The sequence below is a fragment of the Uloborus diversus genome, chromosome 9, assembly GCF_026930045.1.
Source record: "Uloborus diversus isolate 005 chromosome 9, Udiv.v.3.1, whole genome shotgun sequence".
Classification (NCBI taxonomy): Eukaryota; Metazoa; Arthropoda; class Arachnida; order Araneae; family Uloboridae; genus Uloborus; species Uloborus diversus.
This window is the reverse complement of record NC_072739.1, coordinates 57,010,457-57,031,215: the sequence shown is the minus strand read 5'-3', so window position 1 is coordinate 57,031,215 and position 20,759 is coordinate 57,010,457. Positions and strand designations below refer to the sequence as shown.

Genomic DNA, 20,759 nt, shown 5'->3' with positions numbered 1-20,759 from the left:
TGGGCTCAACAAGTAAGTAAAACTCTGGGCAAAGATTACTTCAAGCACAATTGGAAAAAAAAAAAGCCAAAAAGTAAAAAAGTTTTTGAATTGAAAGTGTTTAATATAAATATATTAAAGGGCGATTCTCGAAAAAATGTCCTGTGCGTAATGCTGAGTTTCTTATTTTTTCCAGCTAACCAAAGCCTTCAAAAAGTAATGCTGTTTGGGAATAATACATGCTTTAATATACTATCAAAGCATAAAAGTTAATCCCATATTTAATTAATAGTTACTTGAATAACATAAAAAACTTAGTATTACGCACGGGACATTTTTTCGAGAATCGGCCTAAACCACATTTCACAACCTCAAAAACATTACTAAAACTTCCATGTTTACTTCTATGGGAAGGAGAAAGATCAATGGTATATTCGGAGCAACTGATAATTTGTTATTTTCTATTTTTTGTCACTCATGCGTACAATGCATGCCTACATATGCAGCATATGGAGCACATGATCATATCCTTCACCCGATTCTTCGATATCATTTTATAAGGACACTGGAGTGCTAAAAAGGCTATCAAATCACAGGAAAATGACGATGATCATGAGAAAAGGAAGAATATAAATGGAAAATATGAAGGTGAAATTTATCTTTGTGAAATCATCAACTGCATAAATTAGCCTACAAAAATAATAAACAACTTCTTTTTACCCTACTGGTAACCTTCAGTGAACCATGTAAAAGCAAAACGTGTAGCAAAATAAGATCAGGTAGTTTTTACATCACTCTTCAATAATAACTTTTGATACACTTTTACTTGGTTATTAAACACTGCTTGTTGATGACACTATATCATCAGTTAGGCTTTCTGATGATGATGAAGTCGTGGTCTAGTGAATTGTTACAATGCTACATCAAAAATTGCGAGGTTGGCCTTATTGGTCTGTATGACCTAATTTGGCAAACCCACCTAACGTATACATTGATAACACTTCTCGGAACCCCTCACCTCTTCCCACGGCACTCAGTTTGAGAACCCCTGACATAAAGTAATACTAGCCTATTGCACAAAATATGATCAAGCTGTTTTACATTTTAAGCAGAAAACATGTTAAAAGCCTGGATACTTATGAAGTGGAAAAAAAACTGCCCGGTAGGTAAATGGAACCCCCAAATTTAACCTCCTTTTTCGCACTAAATTTCTTGACTTATACTCAGGTATATATAAGATAGTTATTCTTTCAATTTTAGTGGTAGTTTAGAGGGGAGTTTAACCTCTAAAACCCACCTTCAGGTCACAGCATTGCTGGGGATGCTATGGATGAGATACCTAAACAATAAAGGTAGTGTATCCCCAGAAACGTCGATGTACATTAGTCCTATATTAAAAGCATACTTAATTTTCATTTTTAATCTTAATTATATATTAATGTACCTTGAATAAATGGGAATAATAAGGAGAATTCCTTCAGGTCTGCAGTGAGACTGGTACACAATATGATGCTTTCAAGATTTAAAAAAAAATATTTTTACAATGACATGTGAAATGTAAAAATATTTTTACATTTTACATGTCATTGTAAAAATACACAACATGTCATTTACAATGACAATGTATTTTTGACACAGCTCTTAGGATTACTTCTGTGTGTCTGATACATTGGACTCATTCTACACGTGATTCGACTTTGGCGAAATGGTTATAATGCAAGTTTTTCTTGAGTAATCAATTTTAAAGCTAACTCAAATTCCTCGCCCACAGGAAGAAAATTTTCAGAAGGGAATTGTGGGGCTTAAGTATCACATTTGCTATTGGCAGATTTAGATAAAATTAAAAGCTTTCTGCAAACTCAAATCTTAACTGGAAAATTTTCTGCAAAATAATTATTTTGCCTAATTCAACCTTGACTAAAGGTTAAAATTTCTATTCAAATATGGAAGAGAAAAAAAATTGCTTTGATAACATTTAATTTTTTTTTTTTTTTTTTCACTAACATATAGTTGATACTTATTTTTCACCAACTGAAGAAAACTTCTTAAACCATTATATTTTGCCCAATATCAATGATATGATCACTATTATTGATTTCATTTTATAGTGAAAAAGTTCACGTAGATCTGAAACTACTCTCAATTTGTTGACTAGGATAAAACATGAGCTACTTGCGTTTTACTTGAAAATTTTATGAAAGCTAAATTTTGTAAACCAATCAAATTTTTAAATTAACATTAGCAGTTAAAAAAAAATTTCTGTACAGCCAAAAGTTTTCTGTGAACACCGTTCGCGTGTTCGTCTATATTATGCAAGGCTGGTTATTGGCTACTAAATATTTGTTTTGTGGGCAAACTTTTCCTTTAGTATCAATCGCCAAAGCAGAATACTTGACGAGAATCTGCATGCAACGTGAAATTATTTGATCAAAAAATTGTTCTGCAAGTACTTCAAGCATTCTATACACAAGCAACCAACGTGACCTTTTCTACTAATCGGGAGCCACCTCTCGTGTCTCTTCACAGAGTCAGACTAGAGTCAAGCTCAACATGGGTCTTCTTTCCCTGCTGATCAGACTCGTTTCATACAGGAGTTTTTTTTTTCTTTTAGTTTTTAAAACTTCACAGTTACTATGCATTTCTGTAGAATCTAAATTGATTGAGATTCTCCAAAAATATTTTATATGCTTTCTAAACTGCATAGAAAGAGCAAAGATACAAAATTTTATGAAAATCCGCACCTGGGTGTCAAACTACGTTAATTTTACATGGCATGAAGGAACAATTAAAATAATGTTAATAAATAAACAAATTAGTAAATAATAAATGAAATGAGTCTAGTTAGGGTAGCATATAGTAAAATGCTTCAAAACTTTCTAAGTAATTGAAATATTTTCAGGATGCAAAAGGATTGAAATCGCAAACAAGACACGCAATTTTTGGCGATGGACGTATTTCAATGTTTTCATGTTTCTAAAACATATGAGGCAGTGAGAAGCAAAGGGATGTAAGTGGGTACTTTCAAGTTTTGAGTAAAATGCACTTAAAAGATAAGACACTAGGTAAACTTTCATTGAAAAGTTTTCCTAAATTCTGCTGTATAACAGCACCTACCAGGGCTACTAGTACCATCTCTTGCACCAAGACTGCGGAGAGGTTCACTTACCATTTGTACTGGTTATCTCCAAATTTTTATTTTTGCCACTTACATCCCTTTGCTTCTCACTGCCTCATATGCTTATGAAGGAAATTGTTGTAGATGAAGATCAATCAGGAAAAATAAGGAAAAGTTTAAGAGTAACTTAAAACGCTAGAATATTTAGATTATTTTCAGATTTAGAACATATTTCTGTAGAAACTGCCAATTTTCTACAAATATCTTCCAACTCAAGATAGAATTTTGTACAAATTCTGCGGATTTCTTTTAAGTTCAAAGTGAATTTAAAGTTCCTGCAGGTGGCTTATTGAAATCAACATTTTTCGCATGCTTTCCGCCAAATTATCGTAGTTTCCGAGAATTTTAGATTTTCTTTAAAAGAAATTTGCTGAACTTGTGCAAAATTTTGTTTTGAGTTGGAAGATATTTGCAGAAAATCTGCAGAAATTTCACAGAATCTAGAATTTCTGAAGAAAATTTGTCTGAGTTTTCCTCTCACATTTGAACAGAATTGTTCTGCAGCTCATGCACCTTGTTCTGCAACGTTCGTCGCAAATTTAGTAGTGTTCTGCTTTGAGGGTATCCATGAAAGTGGAAGTTCTCCATGCCATATTAGTCGGAACATTGCTTTGTTAGTGTAAACAAATAATCACTCTGCATTTTTCATTTAATTTTTTTCATTATAAATATAAAATTGATGAAATATTATATATTTTACTTCACCACCTAGTTCATCACAAGTGTGAAACTGGAAAGAAAAAGAAAGTTTCTGACAATCACAGAAAAGTTAGATTTTTGATACGTTTGAACAATTGAAAAAAGTGTGTTGAATATAATTGCGGTACTGTTATAGTGGCATTTTATTATTACTGGATACTTTATGTGTACGATACTATTTCATGTTATGCCTTTCTCCCCCATTGATTTTTTGCATCATGTAACAGTATTTTGAAATACAGTAAAACTCTTTTTTTTTTTTAACATAAAAACAGTGATGTTAAGTTAAGAAATGGGTTAAAACAGTTTGAGGGGCATTTGCAAGTGTCTAAAATAATTAGATATGTTTGTAAAAAATTCGTAGAAATTGCTTTTTAATACAACGCTGAATTTCAATTAACTCAAGGGGTCTTGGAACACCATGTAAGTTAAGACTTGACTGTAATAATAAGTGAAAAATTTTGTGATTAAACTTTTTTGATTTACAATTAAACTCTAGGAATGATTGAGATTTGTTGTAGAGAATACAGTAGAGCAGACAGTGCCATTGTATACCCATCAAAATGCATTTTATCACATTATTGAAGATGTTTTATTTACTGTTTGAAAATTTTCTTTATAGATTAGGTGGAGGTACAATAAAATTTGGTGCTGGACTTTTAGGGCAAATAAAACCAACAACAATTGAAACTAAACTCTGCCAATATAGCATTGAATTGTATAAAGCACTTGGAAAAAAAGGACTAAGCACTGGTAAAAATATTACTTTTTTTTTGTTTTGTTTATTGCTGTCGGGTATTTGGTTTTTTATATAGCATAACATGGCATTAAGCCCGATTTTTATTTATGATGTTTTGTAATTTATTCTAAAACTATGAACTACTTTTAGGATCTATTGATAAATCTGTTGTCTCTATATTACGGGCGAATATTTTTACTGTACATATGGGGTGAACTTAGTGACAGAACTGTATTAGAATTTCAAACCATAAATGTGAATGTTGAGATTTTTACCAGAATAGTTTGACTGCTGAAAATATTGAATTTTAAGAATTCTCAATTTCATTGGCACAACACATTTTTTAGAAATTGAACAAGATGATTATTATTTTCTGATTGTGTATCGAAAGGTTTATTAACTTTTGTTGCAGATTATATTCATTGTAATTGACTCGGGGAATGTCAAAATGGATATTTCAGATGTTTATACGTTCTTAGGCACTTATCCGCGTGTGGTCGGGTTGAAAAAAAACTCAACATTAATTCCGGGGTGAGCAAAATGGAAATTAAGATCGAACCTTAAGTGAAATTTTTTTCGTAAATACAATAAATACTTCCTTTTTTGTAAAAGGAAGTAAAAATTTAGACCAAGTGGTACATGTTAAAAAGTCATCGGGCTTTTTCACCATCGAAAGAGTTGCTTTACATCAATTTTACAACAATTGAAACCACTGCTTCAGAAAGACATAAATGGGCTTTAATAGCTTACTCTCTGGAACACATATTGTGTCACTCATAAATTACAAAGTTAAAAGGCATTACACTAATTATTTGTTGATGTGAGATTTTTTTTCTTCAAGAATAGCGTATATTTTATAAGAAGATTCTATATGAAAGTACATCATGTATTAAATTGTGAAATGGGTTTCTAGGCGATGGAATCGATGAACATTCACAAACTGAGCAAAAACTTAAAATATGAGACTGTAAATGGCTAAGGAATTCTCTTCTAAAAATCTTGCTTCCGTACTACTTGCGGACCTCTCATATTGGATGCAGCATCATAACTCTGAGCAAGCAAGTATGAAATATTCAGCCCATATGCAAAAATTACTTTTTTTGTTTTTTTAAAAAAAGGCACCAGTTCTCCATCATTTCTGTCCGTTCTGAAGAAGCAAATAAGTGAGCGATAAAATTTCTAAGTTATCATCCATTTTGCAAATACCATTGACACAGTTATATGTCTTGATTTTCATCAACTATTATTAAGAATTAGTGAGCTTTTTTAATTTTCTTTCTCAAATGAACATTCATTTCTTCTTTAAATGAATTCAATTTATCCGTTTCCTACTCTGTGCAAAAATTTTGGGCGTGCGACCGCCCCCTCTGACTCCCCTTATTTGCCGCCCCCTGCTCATGATTGATATTCGAACAAAAAATCTCATTATTTTCCAACGAAGATAATGTCCTTTGAAGGCCTTTAAGCGAAAAAAAAAGTAAAAGAAAAATTTCGTATTGTGGCACTCTTTTTCCAGACGAGAGTGTTGCATGGAATTTTGTCAGACTTGTTCCATGCAAATGTTTATTGAAATAGTTTCAATGTTCCTCATACTGTATTCCATTCAAACATGCAACAACAGATCATCAATGATTTATTCATGTGGTTTTCTCTTTGATTTATTCACTTTATCAGCAAATCAAATATGAAAATATTCTTTTCTGTCTGAGCCTGACAGTATCAGTTACTATCATTCCCCCATTATGTCACCACTCTATTTACCTGTCTTATCATCAGGTCCAATTGGAGGCCATGTCAGCCTAGACAGAAACTAGGAGCCAGTCCCGATTGGCGCCTGGCTCACAGTCCATGTAGTATGAATTTGGCAAATTTTATGACTGAAAGGGGGGGGGGGGGGCGACCAAACTGTGCAGAACCTGCCTTGGCTCTTGGTGGTCCTGCTTATCATTGGTGCTTTTTATCTCCAAAAAGTGCAACCCATGAAATGCAAGAAACGTAACATATCTTCATGCCTTATTCTGAAGGTTTCAAAGTGACTTGCAATAAATTCCTCCCCTTTTCCCGCACTTTAACTCCTCCCTCTCTATGTCTGAAAAATGCACCCACACAACATATCATATTAACCATAAAGGCATAGACACTGTAAAGGGTTGTGGATAGTGAACAACGGAACATGGAGATGAAAACAGGTGTCTGAATCTTTGGTTAAATAACATTTCATGTTATTGCTGTTAAGTTATTTGTTTTGATTTTAAAAAAGTGAACTCTAGAGAAAAAAAAAGAGTGGCCACTAATAATTATGCTTCTACTGCAGGAGTACCCTCCTTCCAAGTACTTAGAAGACACCCAAGAACAAGACTTCAAGGAAAAGAGAAAAATATACCCCTAAAAGCAACCCCCTAAAAATTTCAATGATGTTGTTTTGCCTTTCTTCCTCCCTCCCTTTCGGATATCAGGATTTAAAGGTTTTTTTTTTTTTGGTTTCAATCTGAAAAATTTCTCAATCTTGATCTTTATTCGGCTGCACTATTCCTTCAAGTGGTTGTGCACAAAAAACTATTAACATTAGCTTGCAAATTTTATTGGTTGATTGAATTATGTTTACAAATTGATCATTGCCTTTTGTATTTCCCAATTTCGGAATTTTTTAAAATTATTTTTCTCTGGTTCTCAAAAATATTATGTCATAGTTATTTAGGAACTGCTTTAGCATTTCAAAATTGCATAATAATTTAATTGGAGCAATTGGAATTATTTATCATTTATGTCAGAGTAGCACTAATAAAATTTTAGTGTTTTTTTAATTCAAAAAAAAAAAAAAAAAAAAAAATCAGAACTTATGCTTGTAAAAAATATAAAAGAAAGTAAATCATCATTTTTTTTAGATGTGATGCTTCCAACCACAATATAAAGAGATTCATATTTTTTTTCCTTCAGAAAAGATGTGGAAATTGCAATTGCTCCAAATTAAAAAAAGAAAAAAAAAGAATACTATTGTTTAGAGAGGGCTTGAACTCCCTCTTTTCTCCTTTATAGATAGATATTGTAGTCGGGCGTGCACAGGGTGGGGAGGGGGAGAAGGGACACCTTTTGGCTCATGCCCGAGCCTGAAGGGGGCCCAATATTTTTATAACTGGGCGTGTATTACATTATGAAGGGGAGCTCGGAAAAGTCGTTTCTGACGGGCCCCAAAATTTCTGTGCATCATGCCCCTGATTGTAGTGGATAACATAAATTGTTTCTTTAAAAAATCCAAATATGATTACTAACAACTGCAAGAGTTTTTGATGCACTTTAATTTCAATAAAAGTTCATCATTGTAAAGTAAACATAAGCTAACAAACTTACATTTTCAAATGGAGATTTTTTTCCAATAAGATTTACATTTTTTGTAAAATGAAAAGAAACATCCATTTTACGAAACTTAATTTGTTGGTCAGATATTTGTAAAAACTTTGTATTATTTGATTTGTGTTTTCTTTGTTTTATCCAGTAAAGTCTATTTAGAACACTTGCTTAACATACCAGATTTATAATATTATCAATTTCACTTACCCATATATTTTTTTCTTCTCTTTTATAAGAAAGTAGTGCCCGAGATCCCTATTCCAGGAAAAATGTGTAGCATTCTGCTTTGGATTGCCATCTTAATTCATTTCCGTTTGCAAAATTGGTTTTAGGGAGGAGTTCTGATGGGTCAATCCGATTCAGAATGATTCCATTGCAAAATGCAGAATAAGGGTTGACTATTAATAAATTTACTGTTATCCTTACAAAAAAGTAATAGTTTTTAAATTATTTTTTTTAGTGCATTTTTATATATATATATATATATATATATATATATATTCGTTCCTGTTTGTAGGATGGAAAGAATGTGGCAGCCTTTCACTGGCTAGGACTACTGACCGCATGACTTATTTTCGGCACATAGCAGCTTCTGCTGTGTAAGTATCCTTTTATTTTTTATTTTAAAGCACATTCTCCTTTTATTAACTGAAATTCAATTTTGCAACTATAGAATACCAGCTGTGCAATAATCATGCTGTTTTCTATTTTGCTTAGGGGAGAACAACTAACTTTTTTTGCTGTCCATCTCATGTTAATTGCAATAACAGTATAGTAAATTTACAACATATATATGACACAGTGCATTGAAATATATAATATAGTTGAACCCCACTGTAGTGGAACATCTGCACCCATTAGTAAGTGCACTATGATGGATAGTTTTCACTATTCCCAAGTTATTCAATGTATTTTTATCGGATGTGGAAATAGTCATCGTGGTAGTACATTGCTTGTTTAGTTATTATCAGTTAAATAATATAAGTTAAATTAAATTTCAGTAACTGATTATTTTTAACTTCTACATTCTGTTAAAGGAATTACGGATTTGCATTGAATACTTCAACTTTAAGTTGAGTTCATCAATTTTCTTATCAGCAATTAATACAGGAGCCAATATCTTACTGTCCAATTTTTCTGTTAAAGAAAAGTATCTTCAGGATATTCACAGCCAATTTCACTTCTGGGATGAAAGTGCGGAAATTTCTCGTTCTTTTTACTTCCTTTTACAAAAAAGGAAGTATTGTATTTGCGAAAAAATTTCACTCCAAATTCGGTCTTAATTTCCATTTTGCTCACCCCCGAATTTATGTGGAGTTTTTTTTTTAAACCCAACCACACGCGAATAAGTGCCTAAGAACGTATAAACACCCGAAATATCCATTTTGACATTCCCAGAGTTAATTGCAATAACTTTTCTTGTGATGTCCGTATGTATGTGCGTATGTAAGTCGCATAACTCAAGAACAGTATGTCCTAGAAAGTTGAAATTTGGTATGTAGACTCCTAGTGGGGTCTAGTTGTGCACCTCCCCCTTTTGGTTGCATTCGGGTGTTTCTAAAGGGGTCTTTTGCCCCTTTTTGTGGGGAAATCATTCATAATTTCGATGTATACTCAAGTGGTGTTATAATTTGGCAGACACTTGGCGCTGTATCGCCAGTCTTTTGGTCGGCAAGTATTGTCGCCAACTTGGCGACAAACTTGGTGTTTTTTTTAAAATCTGGTTTTAATTTGGCCCCTGGTGGTGATATTTAGAGAGTAAACTATTGAATCACATTAAAATTGGAGTAAAAGGAAGTTATGTGATGCACACATCAGCTCGTTCAATATCATCTACTAAGCCTTATTCTTCAGCACCATTCTTTTGCTTAATTTCAAGTAAGTCATCTGTAGGAACAGCAAAATGCACTTCATTAGGGGATTTGAGGTATAGCCAGAATTCGATTGTGACTCTTGTGGATTCTTGGCATGTAGGGCACTTGGAGGCCCCCTGCTGTTTGGATTCATTCTAGGAATTGACAACAGAACGTTATAAGCTTAGCAGTTTTATTAACACATAATTATAACAAGATGAGTGTGGCAAGTACGCTACCCATGCATATTTCAAAAGTATCCCCAGCTATTGGCGTTGCCAACTATCCAATACCAAATAGTGAGAACGATTACAATACAAAATACATATTACAAGCATATATTAATATATGTTACATCTCCCTTTTACATCAATGGTCATAATCTCTTAAATAGGCAGTTTTTTTGGAGATATGACCAGAACTTGCCTGAAAAGATTGGTTATTATTTGATTAGGTTTAATTTGCATAAAACCGTGTTTTCTTCTCTTTTGTCCCCCTATTAGTGCAATACTTTGAGCAGGAAATAATCATGTTTTCAGGCTATTTGTTAAGAAGTATGGAAACTTTCTCGCTTATCTACATTTCCACAATAGCCAGCCGTACATTCTTCGTCAGTGTTTTGCCAAACTCTTTTCGGAGCAACATTGCACTGTATTCCTCCACGCGGCCTGTGAGCTTCCATACTGAAGCTTTGAAAGTTTTCTCAATGGTTCTGTCTCACTCAAGGTTGCCGTCCGAAGTCCCATAGGCCAAGGGAAAACTTGTTTTCCATTTTCGTCAAACTCATTTTGAAAGTCTGTTTAAGAACATGTTTTCTTTGAATGATACATCGATTAGTTTGATTATTTTATCACTTTCAGGGAGATAAATTCTGTAACCCTTTCCATTAAATGTGTAGCTCACAAGAATCCCTTTATGTATATCAAGTTTTCTTCTTACCTGTTTTTGAACACCCACGAATACTAATGTGCCAAAAGTGCCAAGATGCTTATAGAAGATTTACATCCTCCATACAGTTCAAATGGAGTTTTATTTTGCTTAGTGTGGCAGACTCTGTTCCATGTATGAGTGAAATATTTCATAGCCTCGGACCAAAAATTTTAAGGTAAACCGCTCTCTTTTAGAATGACACACATATTGTCAGCAATTGTTCTATTAAAATTTTCGGCTGTCCTGTTCTGCTCAGGTGAATAAAAATTTGTCAAGTCATGTTGAATACCTTCTTTTGAAAAATTCATCCAACTATTCTTATTGATTCACAAATTCAGTCCAGTTATCTCTTCTGTTTTTACATCTTCTCCCATGAACTTTTCAGCTTTCGTTCTATGATTTATCAAAATTTCAGAAGCCTGACTTTTATACTTAATTGTGTAAAGTGAACTTTTCTTTGAAAAATCATCAATTACGGACAAGTAATACCGTTCACCATTTCTCCCCTCCACATTTCAAGAACCCCAAACATCACAGAAAAGTGAAGTTAACTGTCTTGAACTTTCCGAGCTTACCAAACCCAACCCGGTGGCATGATAGCCCATGGCCATGAGGGCCAAGGCTTACTGTGCCCCTATCAGTCTTTCTGGCCAAGGGCTCTGGGGTGAAAGGCAGATGTCCGATTAGGTGGTCAACCAAATGCGGAACCCTTAGAGTTTAGTTCTGAAGCACGCTTTATGTGGCGTTGTGCCACTGATGAAATGTGAATTTAGCATTGTGATTTTTAGAACAAAAACGCATGCAATAACCCATAGAACAGGTTCAAAATATTACATGACAAACCAAATTGTTTTGGAAAATAAATGTTTATTCACATCAAACTCTCGCACGTTGCAATATACATGTACAATTATGATTCAAAGCAATCTTAACTCAAATCGTTCACAAACATTATTACAATCGATTGTTAAAAGAAAATGGCCCGTGGGACACTACCACAGATAATCATCAGAAATTGCAAAGGGGATAATTGACGATTTAGCACTAACATTTTAAGAGAACCCTTCAATTAATACAACCTACATATACAATATATTCCTGCAAGATAAATCATAATGGACATGAATCAAATGTTATGTACTCACGCAAAGTACAGAATCCAGAAACCCCTCTGCATTGGTAAGAAAATGTACATCGTCGCGACGAATCAAACCAATCCTTAACGAACCCTCAGATTCTGAGTACTCAAAATATTAAAAAAACTAGATCATGTAGCAACAGGTTGCCGGAGCATAGAGAAAAAAAGGAATGAAATGCACATATGCAGAGGGTTGCAATCATGCCAATGGCATATGGAAATTACATTTTCCAAAGGTACAAGATTCGCCAACAAAGTAACCTAGCAAAAACCAGTTCATCTAGCATATTGTTCAGGAAGGAATGCAGTTTGTAGTATATTCCTATGCAAAAGGTGACCTTGGCATTGAAGAGGCATTAACGAAGAACCAAAATATTCAGCCTTAAAATTCAGTGAGGAAAGAGATTGAGTTTGGATGAAAAAAATAGAACTCAGAAAAATGGGGTGGTTTGACACCACACGCTTGGTTAATTTCATTGACCCATTGAAGGGACAAACGACTGAGTCGAACATGCCCAACCCAGGAATAGAACCCTGCCCTGCAGCGTCAGAGCGCAAAGCGGGTACCATGAAACCCCCACCCCCTTGAAGTTTGCCCCCCCCCCCCCACCAAGTCAAATTTTGATTTTGAAAAAATATTTCTTCTCAAACAAGGAGAATAAAGGACTGATACTTGCATCTGTCATTTGATGGAGATGTCCACTAGTCCTGGGAGTACTAACTTAAACCTGCTTACCTTCTGGGACTCCTTCGCCTCTGACTACGTTGTCCTTGATTACTATTTTTCAGTATATCATTTCCTTCCTGGTTTGCTGGTCTTGGGAGGGATTTTCCATTTGGGCTTTTCGCTGCCGTAACAGAATGGTTTCTTTAATAGTGTCCTTTATCCTTGACATTGGTAACACCTGGTTCTGCTATTGACTTTTAAATGTCTGAGGGCTTCTTACCACAAAAAAGTTCAAAAGGGGTCTTCTGTTCACTTCCGACTACAGTCTGGTTTCTTACATAATTAAAGCACATAGCGGCAGACATAGGATAAACAGTTACTTTTCTTGAAAAGTCATCGATAATCATTAAAAAATAACCTTTTTTATTTACCGATTCATGGGGCAAAGGTCCACAGACATCCATATGTACTAATTCTAAAGGACGTTCTGATCTTATCTTACCGATACTTTTAAAAGGTAATCTCTTAGATTTTGTGACTTTACATGTATCACAATCCAATTTTTCATTTTTTAACTTTTCCATTCTCCTAACACTATCGTTTTTACTCATTTCAATAATATACTTAGCATTTATATGGCAAAAACAGTCATGCCAAATTTTAACATTTCCTGGATTTGTAGAAACCACACGATTAACATTTTTGCTAACATTGTCAAAATTTGTTTTAGGATATTTAGGTCTGCAAAAATATAACCCATTAGCTTTGTGAGCTATGAATAGAGTATCACCATCGCTTGAAATGACTTTTATACTACCATTTTTACCAATAAACGATGCTCTTCCTTTATCAAACATAGGACCTGATAGCAAATTTCGTTTTTAATTTAGAAGAATACACAACATTATGTAGCGTTATAGATTGTTTTATGCCATCACTTAGGAAATAGATATCAACTATACCTATGGCCTCCACAGTACTATTACCCACAGCTAGTGACATATTAGTATTTATTACATGTTTATATGAAGTAAACAAGCTTAAATCACTAAAAAAATGCAAAGTTGAGGCTGTGTCAAAAATCCACGATAATTTCTCCTTTTCAGAGACTTCATTGCTGATAAATGCTTCAGTAATAAAGTTCAACCTTTTATCACCTTTCCTGTCATTTTCTCGACCCAAATTGCAATCTTTTTTCAAATGCCCAAATTTCTTACATCGAAAACAAGGATCTATTTTCAAAATTTATTTTTAAATTTCCAACGATTTAAATTAGCATTATTATTCTTTATATTACTATAAGAAAAATCATTATTTACACTATTTACATAAGGCACCTTATTATTTTCCACATTACTGTTAAAGACACTATTAGTTCTTTGAAAGTCTAAAGTGGACTGCTTCAATCTGCTTTCTTCTGCAATAAGTTCTTTTAAAACAATATCAAAATTGAAATCTTGGTTAGGAAGTCTATAAAGAATTTGTACAATGCCTTGGAAGTCCTCCGGTAAATACCTTAACAGTTGAAACGCTTGATAAAGGTCTTCCACAGCCTTTCCTGCTTCGTTAAGTTGAGTGACGATAAATCGTAGCAACATGCGGCAAAAATTCCTATGCCTTCCCCGTCCTGGTAGTGACAGCTGAAAAATTCATCCAGAAGAGCCACTATTCAAACCCTTGTCTTCGGTGTAAAGTGATCTTTCAATAACTTCCATGCTTTAGCTCCATCATCAGTTTCGGAGATTAAAGTTCGGTACTCTTTCGATACGTTTAAGTAGATGGTTGAGTACGTCTTATCTTTTCTCTGATTAAATTTCTCGACGTCTTTCAGTGATGCACCTGGTTCCAATTTGGTTTCCTTTTCGTCAATAAATTTCCAGCATCCTTGTTCCATTAATAACGCCTTGACATCTGTGGACCACATGCTGTAGTTTTGTGAAATCTACTTCTCAATTCTAGGCTCCGCCATTTTTCTTCAAATGTAGAACCAATTGAAATTTCAAATTCAACACTTGGCCCCTTTTCTTTCATTTTTATGTACACAGATACGAAGGGTTCCTGGGCCCATAACCATGTTTGTATTTAGAATGAAAACCAGGAAATAAAAATACATTATTTATTTAGTACTTTAAAATCCAGAGAAAATGGCAGACTTTGCCTAAGCATTTTAACGTAACTAAAAACAACATCCAAGGTTAAAGCACAAACTCCAATGCACCACCGCATGTGAAGCACATACGTTTTATCACAAGATCAACACCCTCCCAGCGAGAGCCGCCGCAATCAAAGCTACAGTGCACCCTCGTGGTCCTCCAATCACTGAGAGGTGCAAGTGCATATGTCATCTGCGCTGGAGGAGTGCTCCGATGATGTAATGCACCTCCGGTAGGAGCGATGCGCACGTCACTCTCCCCTCGTCAATTGGCGGAAACGGCGCATTCTGTTACTGCGGGAGGAACTTGCCGATCTTTGCATAACAAGTTTTACCTGGATACCATCTTAGTTTAAAACCTTGTTGATCAATACATGATCCGGAAAGTAAATTGCATTGCAAAGTTGGAGCGTAGAATACATTATTCAAAGTAATTGTCACAAGCTTACCGTCTGGGGGGGACTCTATTTTAAAAATTACACTTCCGATTCCCTCGACTTTACTTTTAATGTTGCCAACAGCCCTTTCCATTTGGGTATTTTGAACCAGCTTTAATTCAGAGAACAAACTTTTATTCCGGCAAAAATGTGCCGTACTTCCGGAATCAAAAAGCCAAGAGTTCTCACATTTTGGAATAGTGGTGTTGGCAGAAATTTCATTAGAATCTTTCACAGAACAAAACATGCCAGCTTGAGTGTCTGGTTTAAATTTAGTATTCACATTCTTATTTTGATTATCTCTATTCCTGCTCCAACACCACAAGGCATTATGACCCTTTTTCTTACAATAATGACAAATTTTGTTTTTTAAAAAAGGTTTACCCTTGCTATTCGCCCCTCTGGGTCTATTTGGTTTTGAGAAAACATCCATTTGCGAGTTTTGCAAATCTGGTTCTTTAGTCATGTATTTAATTCTACCCTCCTCAGCTAATAATTCTTCTTTGACCTTTGAGAAGGTAAACATGCTCTCCTCCACCGGTAAATAGCCTGAACAATACTGTCAAAGTTGGAGGGCAGAAACCTGATCAATTGAAAAGTCTGAATCTTTTCTTCATGACATAACCACTGTCAACAAGTTGTTTATGAATTCCCCCCAACCTGGCGGCAAATAACCCAACTGATTCATTTTCATTTAACTTACATGCGAAATAGGATTCCCATAATGTAGCCATCCTGGCCAGAGATGGAGGCTCGAAGTTTCCCTTCAGGGTATTCCAAGCTTCGCTTTGGTCTTCTATGTCGTCAATCAATCTTTTTACATCACATTCTACGTTTAGATTATTGCCAAAGCTTGACCACATCTTTTCCGGTCAAGTGCTGAAATATTTTCCCCCTCTAATTTATTTTGGATTACCTCCCATAAATTTCTTTCAATTAGTACCATTTTAATATTCCTGGACCAGGTAGCCCAATTATGGGAGCCCAACTTCTCAATATTTCGATAATCTTTGTTGAAAATTGTTTTGTTTTCCCCAGGCAGACCAAACCATGCTCTGCTACCATGTGTTCGGTATATTTCTGTTTTTACCTTAAGTTCATTGAACTAAATTAAAGGAATTCAGATCCCAACATCAAAAGTCGTGCAGTCTGCCAGAAGGAAATGAAACAAACTCAAAATTGTAAATAAATAACACTTCAAAATATCAGTTTAAATTCAAATAAATAAGCTCTTTAGTCACATGCTCCAAAACAATTTGGACTAAATCCTTCAAACATTTGCAAAAGTTCTAAGTTGAATAGCAGGAAAGACAATAGGTGAGGAAAAGCACTTTAAACAAAATGTAAAATGTCACCTTCAACCGATAAATTTGCAAGTTCCATAACACAAAGACAGTTGCACACGCAAACCCAATATGTTGTTTCACCAAGTTTGCACTCTCGCAAACAGTTCCTCAGCTTTCAAAAACATAGGCTTCTCAGCTCTAATAGGACAAACATCCTCTACAGTTAACATCACCGCACCAGATGCAGGAACATTCATAGGAACTTCAGATACCTCCAACGGATTTCCAGGAAATGCAACTATCAGCAATTCCAAGTTATCCAGCGATGACCACTGCTGAGATGAATCTCCATTCCATGAAAGAAGAGTAGATCTTTCAATGAGAACACCGGCCATGTTCACCTAGTAGGCTTAGCACATGTCAGCCAGCTTCAAATATCAACTAACTAAGTTAATTATTCAAAGGTGAGTTAAATTTCCTCACAAACTTTTTAAAAATTTAAAATTTGAACTCAACCATAATAAAATAGTTAACTTATTTCATGCCCACCATGAATAAAAAACAAAACTTCAACAGTGACTCGAGCGCGCCGTTTCGCTAGCACATGCCATCCCACATGGTTGCCAAAACGGCAAAGACCAATCAACGATCGGCCAACAAACACGGGCAAGTGCCAAAAAAAAAAAAAAAAAAAAATAGTAATAATAAGTGAAGAAAAAAAAGCTCTGAAGAAATTTTGAAAAACCTATTTATACATTTCTTAACTACCACATGTCACATTATGACACAAACATTTGCATTGAAGACACGCGTCTCAACAACTTCTGACCGAACAATTGAAACGATTTTCTATTCGTTCTTTTGGCTCAGAGTAACCAGAAGCATCTCAACCATCAGGTGTTAGGTCATAACGTGGTTCCGAAGTTGTGTGAACATGCGCAAATCTATATTTAAGCAATCCCACACCAGGAAACACGACACAGAGTGGCAAATGTAAAGGAGGCAAGTTTCAAAATACAATTCCACATTACTTGAAATGTGAAATCTCAATGAAAAGGGCTCGAAAATATCAAATAAAAGCTTTTAAGCCTAACAAGCTGTTCTAATTTTCTTGTTTTTATGGATAATCTGTTTTCTTTGATTTGAAGATCTACTACCAACTTCTCGAATTTAAAATCTTCATCGGACCTCAGCAACATCGCTTGCACTAAATTGTCAAATTCTTTTGGCATATTCTGAAGCAGCTGATAGCAAATACAATCTTCTGGATAATTTGGATAAATCACCAGTATTCTGTCATACAGTCTCTATTCTCGCCACAAATAGGATTATGTTCTCACTTTGCTTGTGTGGCTTTTTTTTTGTAACTCATTTAGGAGTTGCATGCGAGCGCACGATTCTCAGGATAGAAGTGTAATTTAAATTTCTTCCATTCTTCGTCCGGCTCCTTATGACTATAATCTATCAAAGTCGCTGTTTCACATTCAAGAATATGCAAATACAAATGTGAGGACCAGCAAGACTCTGGGCCGAGCTATGAAGACCCAGAATATGATTACAGGTCCGCTCTTCTTCTGGCATGGTAGTCCTTGATGTCAGCTTTCATCACGCCCAATTCCTTACATACAATAGGTTCCTTTTCAGTACCTTTTACGATGCTCTAGGCATTTCTATCTAGCAGTAAAAACTTAACGTTCATAGACCACTAGACGTAGTTGGAGTTATTCAGTTCCTCAATCTTGATACTAGGTGTTGTCATCTTCCAAATTTTGATATTCCAATTGTAATCAAATCTGTATTTTCACAAAAAACTACTGTACTTCTTTAAAAAAATGAACATCTCCGGTTGGAAAAATTCTAGTTTTTCACTAGTACTTCTTCAAATACTAGTTTTTAAAACTATTTTCAAAACTTCATTCTTCAAAAATTTGCACATCTGGGAAACTCCTGGGAATATCAACTTAAGCCAGAGAAGATCAGCTGGGTCCATAATCCCGTGATACGTTCAGGTATCCTATTAAGAGTATTAGCAGAGCCCTCCTGATGATAAATTTCAAGGTAAAGTTCAATTCAAACATTGAAAATACTCCTACCTGTCAGTAGGGTAAAGAAATCCAGAAAACTGCATATTTGTTAAGGATCACAACTTTAATATACGGACAACACTGAATGACAGAACATGTACACACTTGAAGAGAATCAGATGGTCTCTTCCGCTCATCAAAGCTGCAAGAGTGTTTTTTGCGCTGGTCAGCGACAGTTGCAATTAAGTCTCAACAACCCCCCCCCCCCCACTCCCTCTTCATTATTGTGAATCGCGATTTTTAATTGGAAAAAGAAATCGTTAAATTTTAAAATATTGCCATCAAATTGAGGAATCTGCAAATGAGGAATTTTTATGCTGCATTGTTGATTATTTCTAACAGCTTCATTCATCGAATTTCTCGTAACAAGTTCTTTTCTCTGTAGAATTTTGTTCACGCTTACCTTGCATGTAATTATTTTAGATCCCGATATTCCAATTCTTTTTCGATTTTTTTTTTCAAGGTGGTCTGCTTTGCATAATTTCACTATTTCTTGATCCAACTCTTTAAGTTGTTCTTTGTCTATTAATTTGGCATACGCTTCTTCCAGAAAATCAATAGACATATTTTCGCCTCGATCAATTTTGGTAAAAATGGAATTGCTCGATTCTATCACTGACTTTTTTTCTGACAGGCCTTCAAATTTTCTTCCATGTTTCAATAACCATATCGAATCATGAATCTATCTTTTAATCTGAAGGTTCTAGTTTTGGGTTGTTTCTCAAATCTAAAGACCAAGTTCCCGGGTTTTGGCACCAAAAATGATAAATTTCAAGCAAAGTTCAATTCAAACATGGGAAATGCTCCGACCTGTCAGAAGCGTAAATAAATCCAAAAAACTGCACATTTGTTGAGAATCACAACTTTGATATACAGACAAAACAGAACGACATAACATGTACACACTTGAACAGAATCGGAATGTCTCTCCTGCTCATCAGAGCTGCAAGAGTGTTTTTTGCGCGCTGGTCAGTGACAGTTACAGTAGGGTCTCAACATCTGAAATATCATCGAAAATATTTTGCATTGCAAATAATTGAAGTCATGATTAGCAACTATTTTATTTAGGGCTAACCGTTAGGGTTTGTCTTCTGTTTTTACCTTAAGTTCATTGCACTAAATTAAAGGAATACAGTTATGAGCAAGAGAATGCTCAAGACTAATACCTCCAAATACGATAACCAAATTGTATATGACTAGAAATGCATGATAATAGTCATAAAAAATAGTTGAAGACAACTTAAAATAAAACCAAATTTATTTGGTAATTTAGTAAAGTTAGTTTAAGAATATTAAAAAACATTTGAAAATAACGCAAACTAGAGCTATATTTAACTATCAAGAACTATCTAGGGTCAGGTGGGGTGAAATGGGGCGGATTTTGTCTATTTTTTACAATGATGCCATTTGCAAACCCATAAACTTTTTTTTGTACTTTTTTTAAAATTTCTTCTTTACATCTGATTCTTCCCCTTTAATTTAAGCTGCTCCTCATTGAATCTTGTTGTCATTGACAATCTGAAAATTGCAATTAAAGTATCTGACCCATTCCACCCCACGGTGGGGTGAAATGGGTTTTAATGGGGTGAAATGGGTCATTGCAATAGAAACGTACAATAACTAAGAAATTATTACCAAAACACGTACAATAGCTGAGAGAAATTGTTTCCAAAGAACCATTTATTTATTTTAACATATTCAACACCAAAATATTTTGAACTAAGACTCAAAAATATAATGTCCGCAACAATCGAATTCTGCTCATTCAATGTCTTCAGAATTTGACTTCTAGAAACAATGTCTGTATCTCCCTACTCAGAAAAGATGTAGTATTTGCCTGAGTTGGCTTTTCTAAGAAAATTTACGCTGTTGTAATCTTGGTCACTGACTTTATGTCAAGTGATCAACAAATTCTTTTGATGATTTCTTGCCCGTGTATTAGACAAGAACCCACTTACCAGGTGTTGGTTCTTGCATAAGTAACTCAGACATTTCTTCATCCAAGAGTTGGGTTTCATTCGGTTGCTGCTTTTTAGAAGATGTCCAGGCTCTTGCTTTCGTGAGCAATTCTTGCTTTCTCTTACATAAGTGGAATGCCGATCTTTTTTCAAAATTCCTGGCTCACTCTATGCCAAGAGTGCCACAATTGCATTTTTCAGAATTAGTCTTTATAAATACCTTAGCAACAATGATTGTATCTTTCTATCAAATGGGGAAGCGCACTTTGTAGAGCTGAAGCAATACATTTTTCTTCTTCACTTAGCGTTGTACG

At 34.7% G+C, this 20,759-nt stretch overlaps 1 protein-coding gene across 1 annotated transcript in view; it reads left to right on the top strand.

Annotated features, from left to right (window-relative positions):
- LOC129229597 (pyruvate dehydrogenase phosphatase regulatory subunit, mitochondrial-like) overlaps positions 1-20,759 on the top strand; it is a 164,940-nt gene that overhangs the window by 7,869 nt on the left and 136,312 nt on the right. The window contains exons 2-3 of the mRNA XM_054863934.1: positions 4,476-4,606; positions 8,458-8,539. Coding sequence (XP_054719909.1) covers positions 4,476-4,606; positions 8,458-8,539 — 213 coding nt within the window. The remainder of the gene's footprint in view (positions 1-4,475; positions 4,607-8,457; positions 8,540-20,759) is intronic.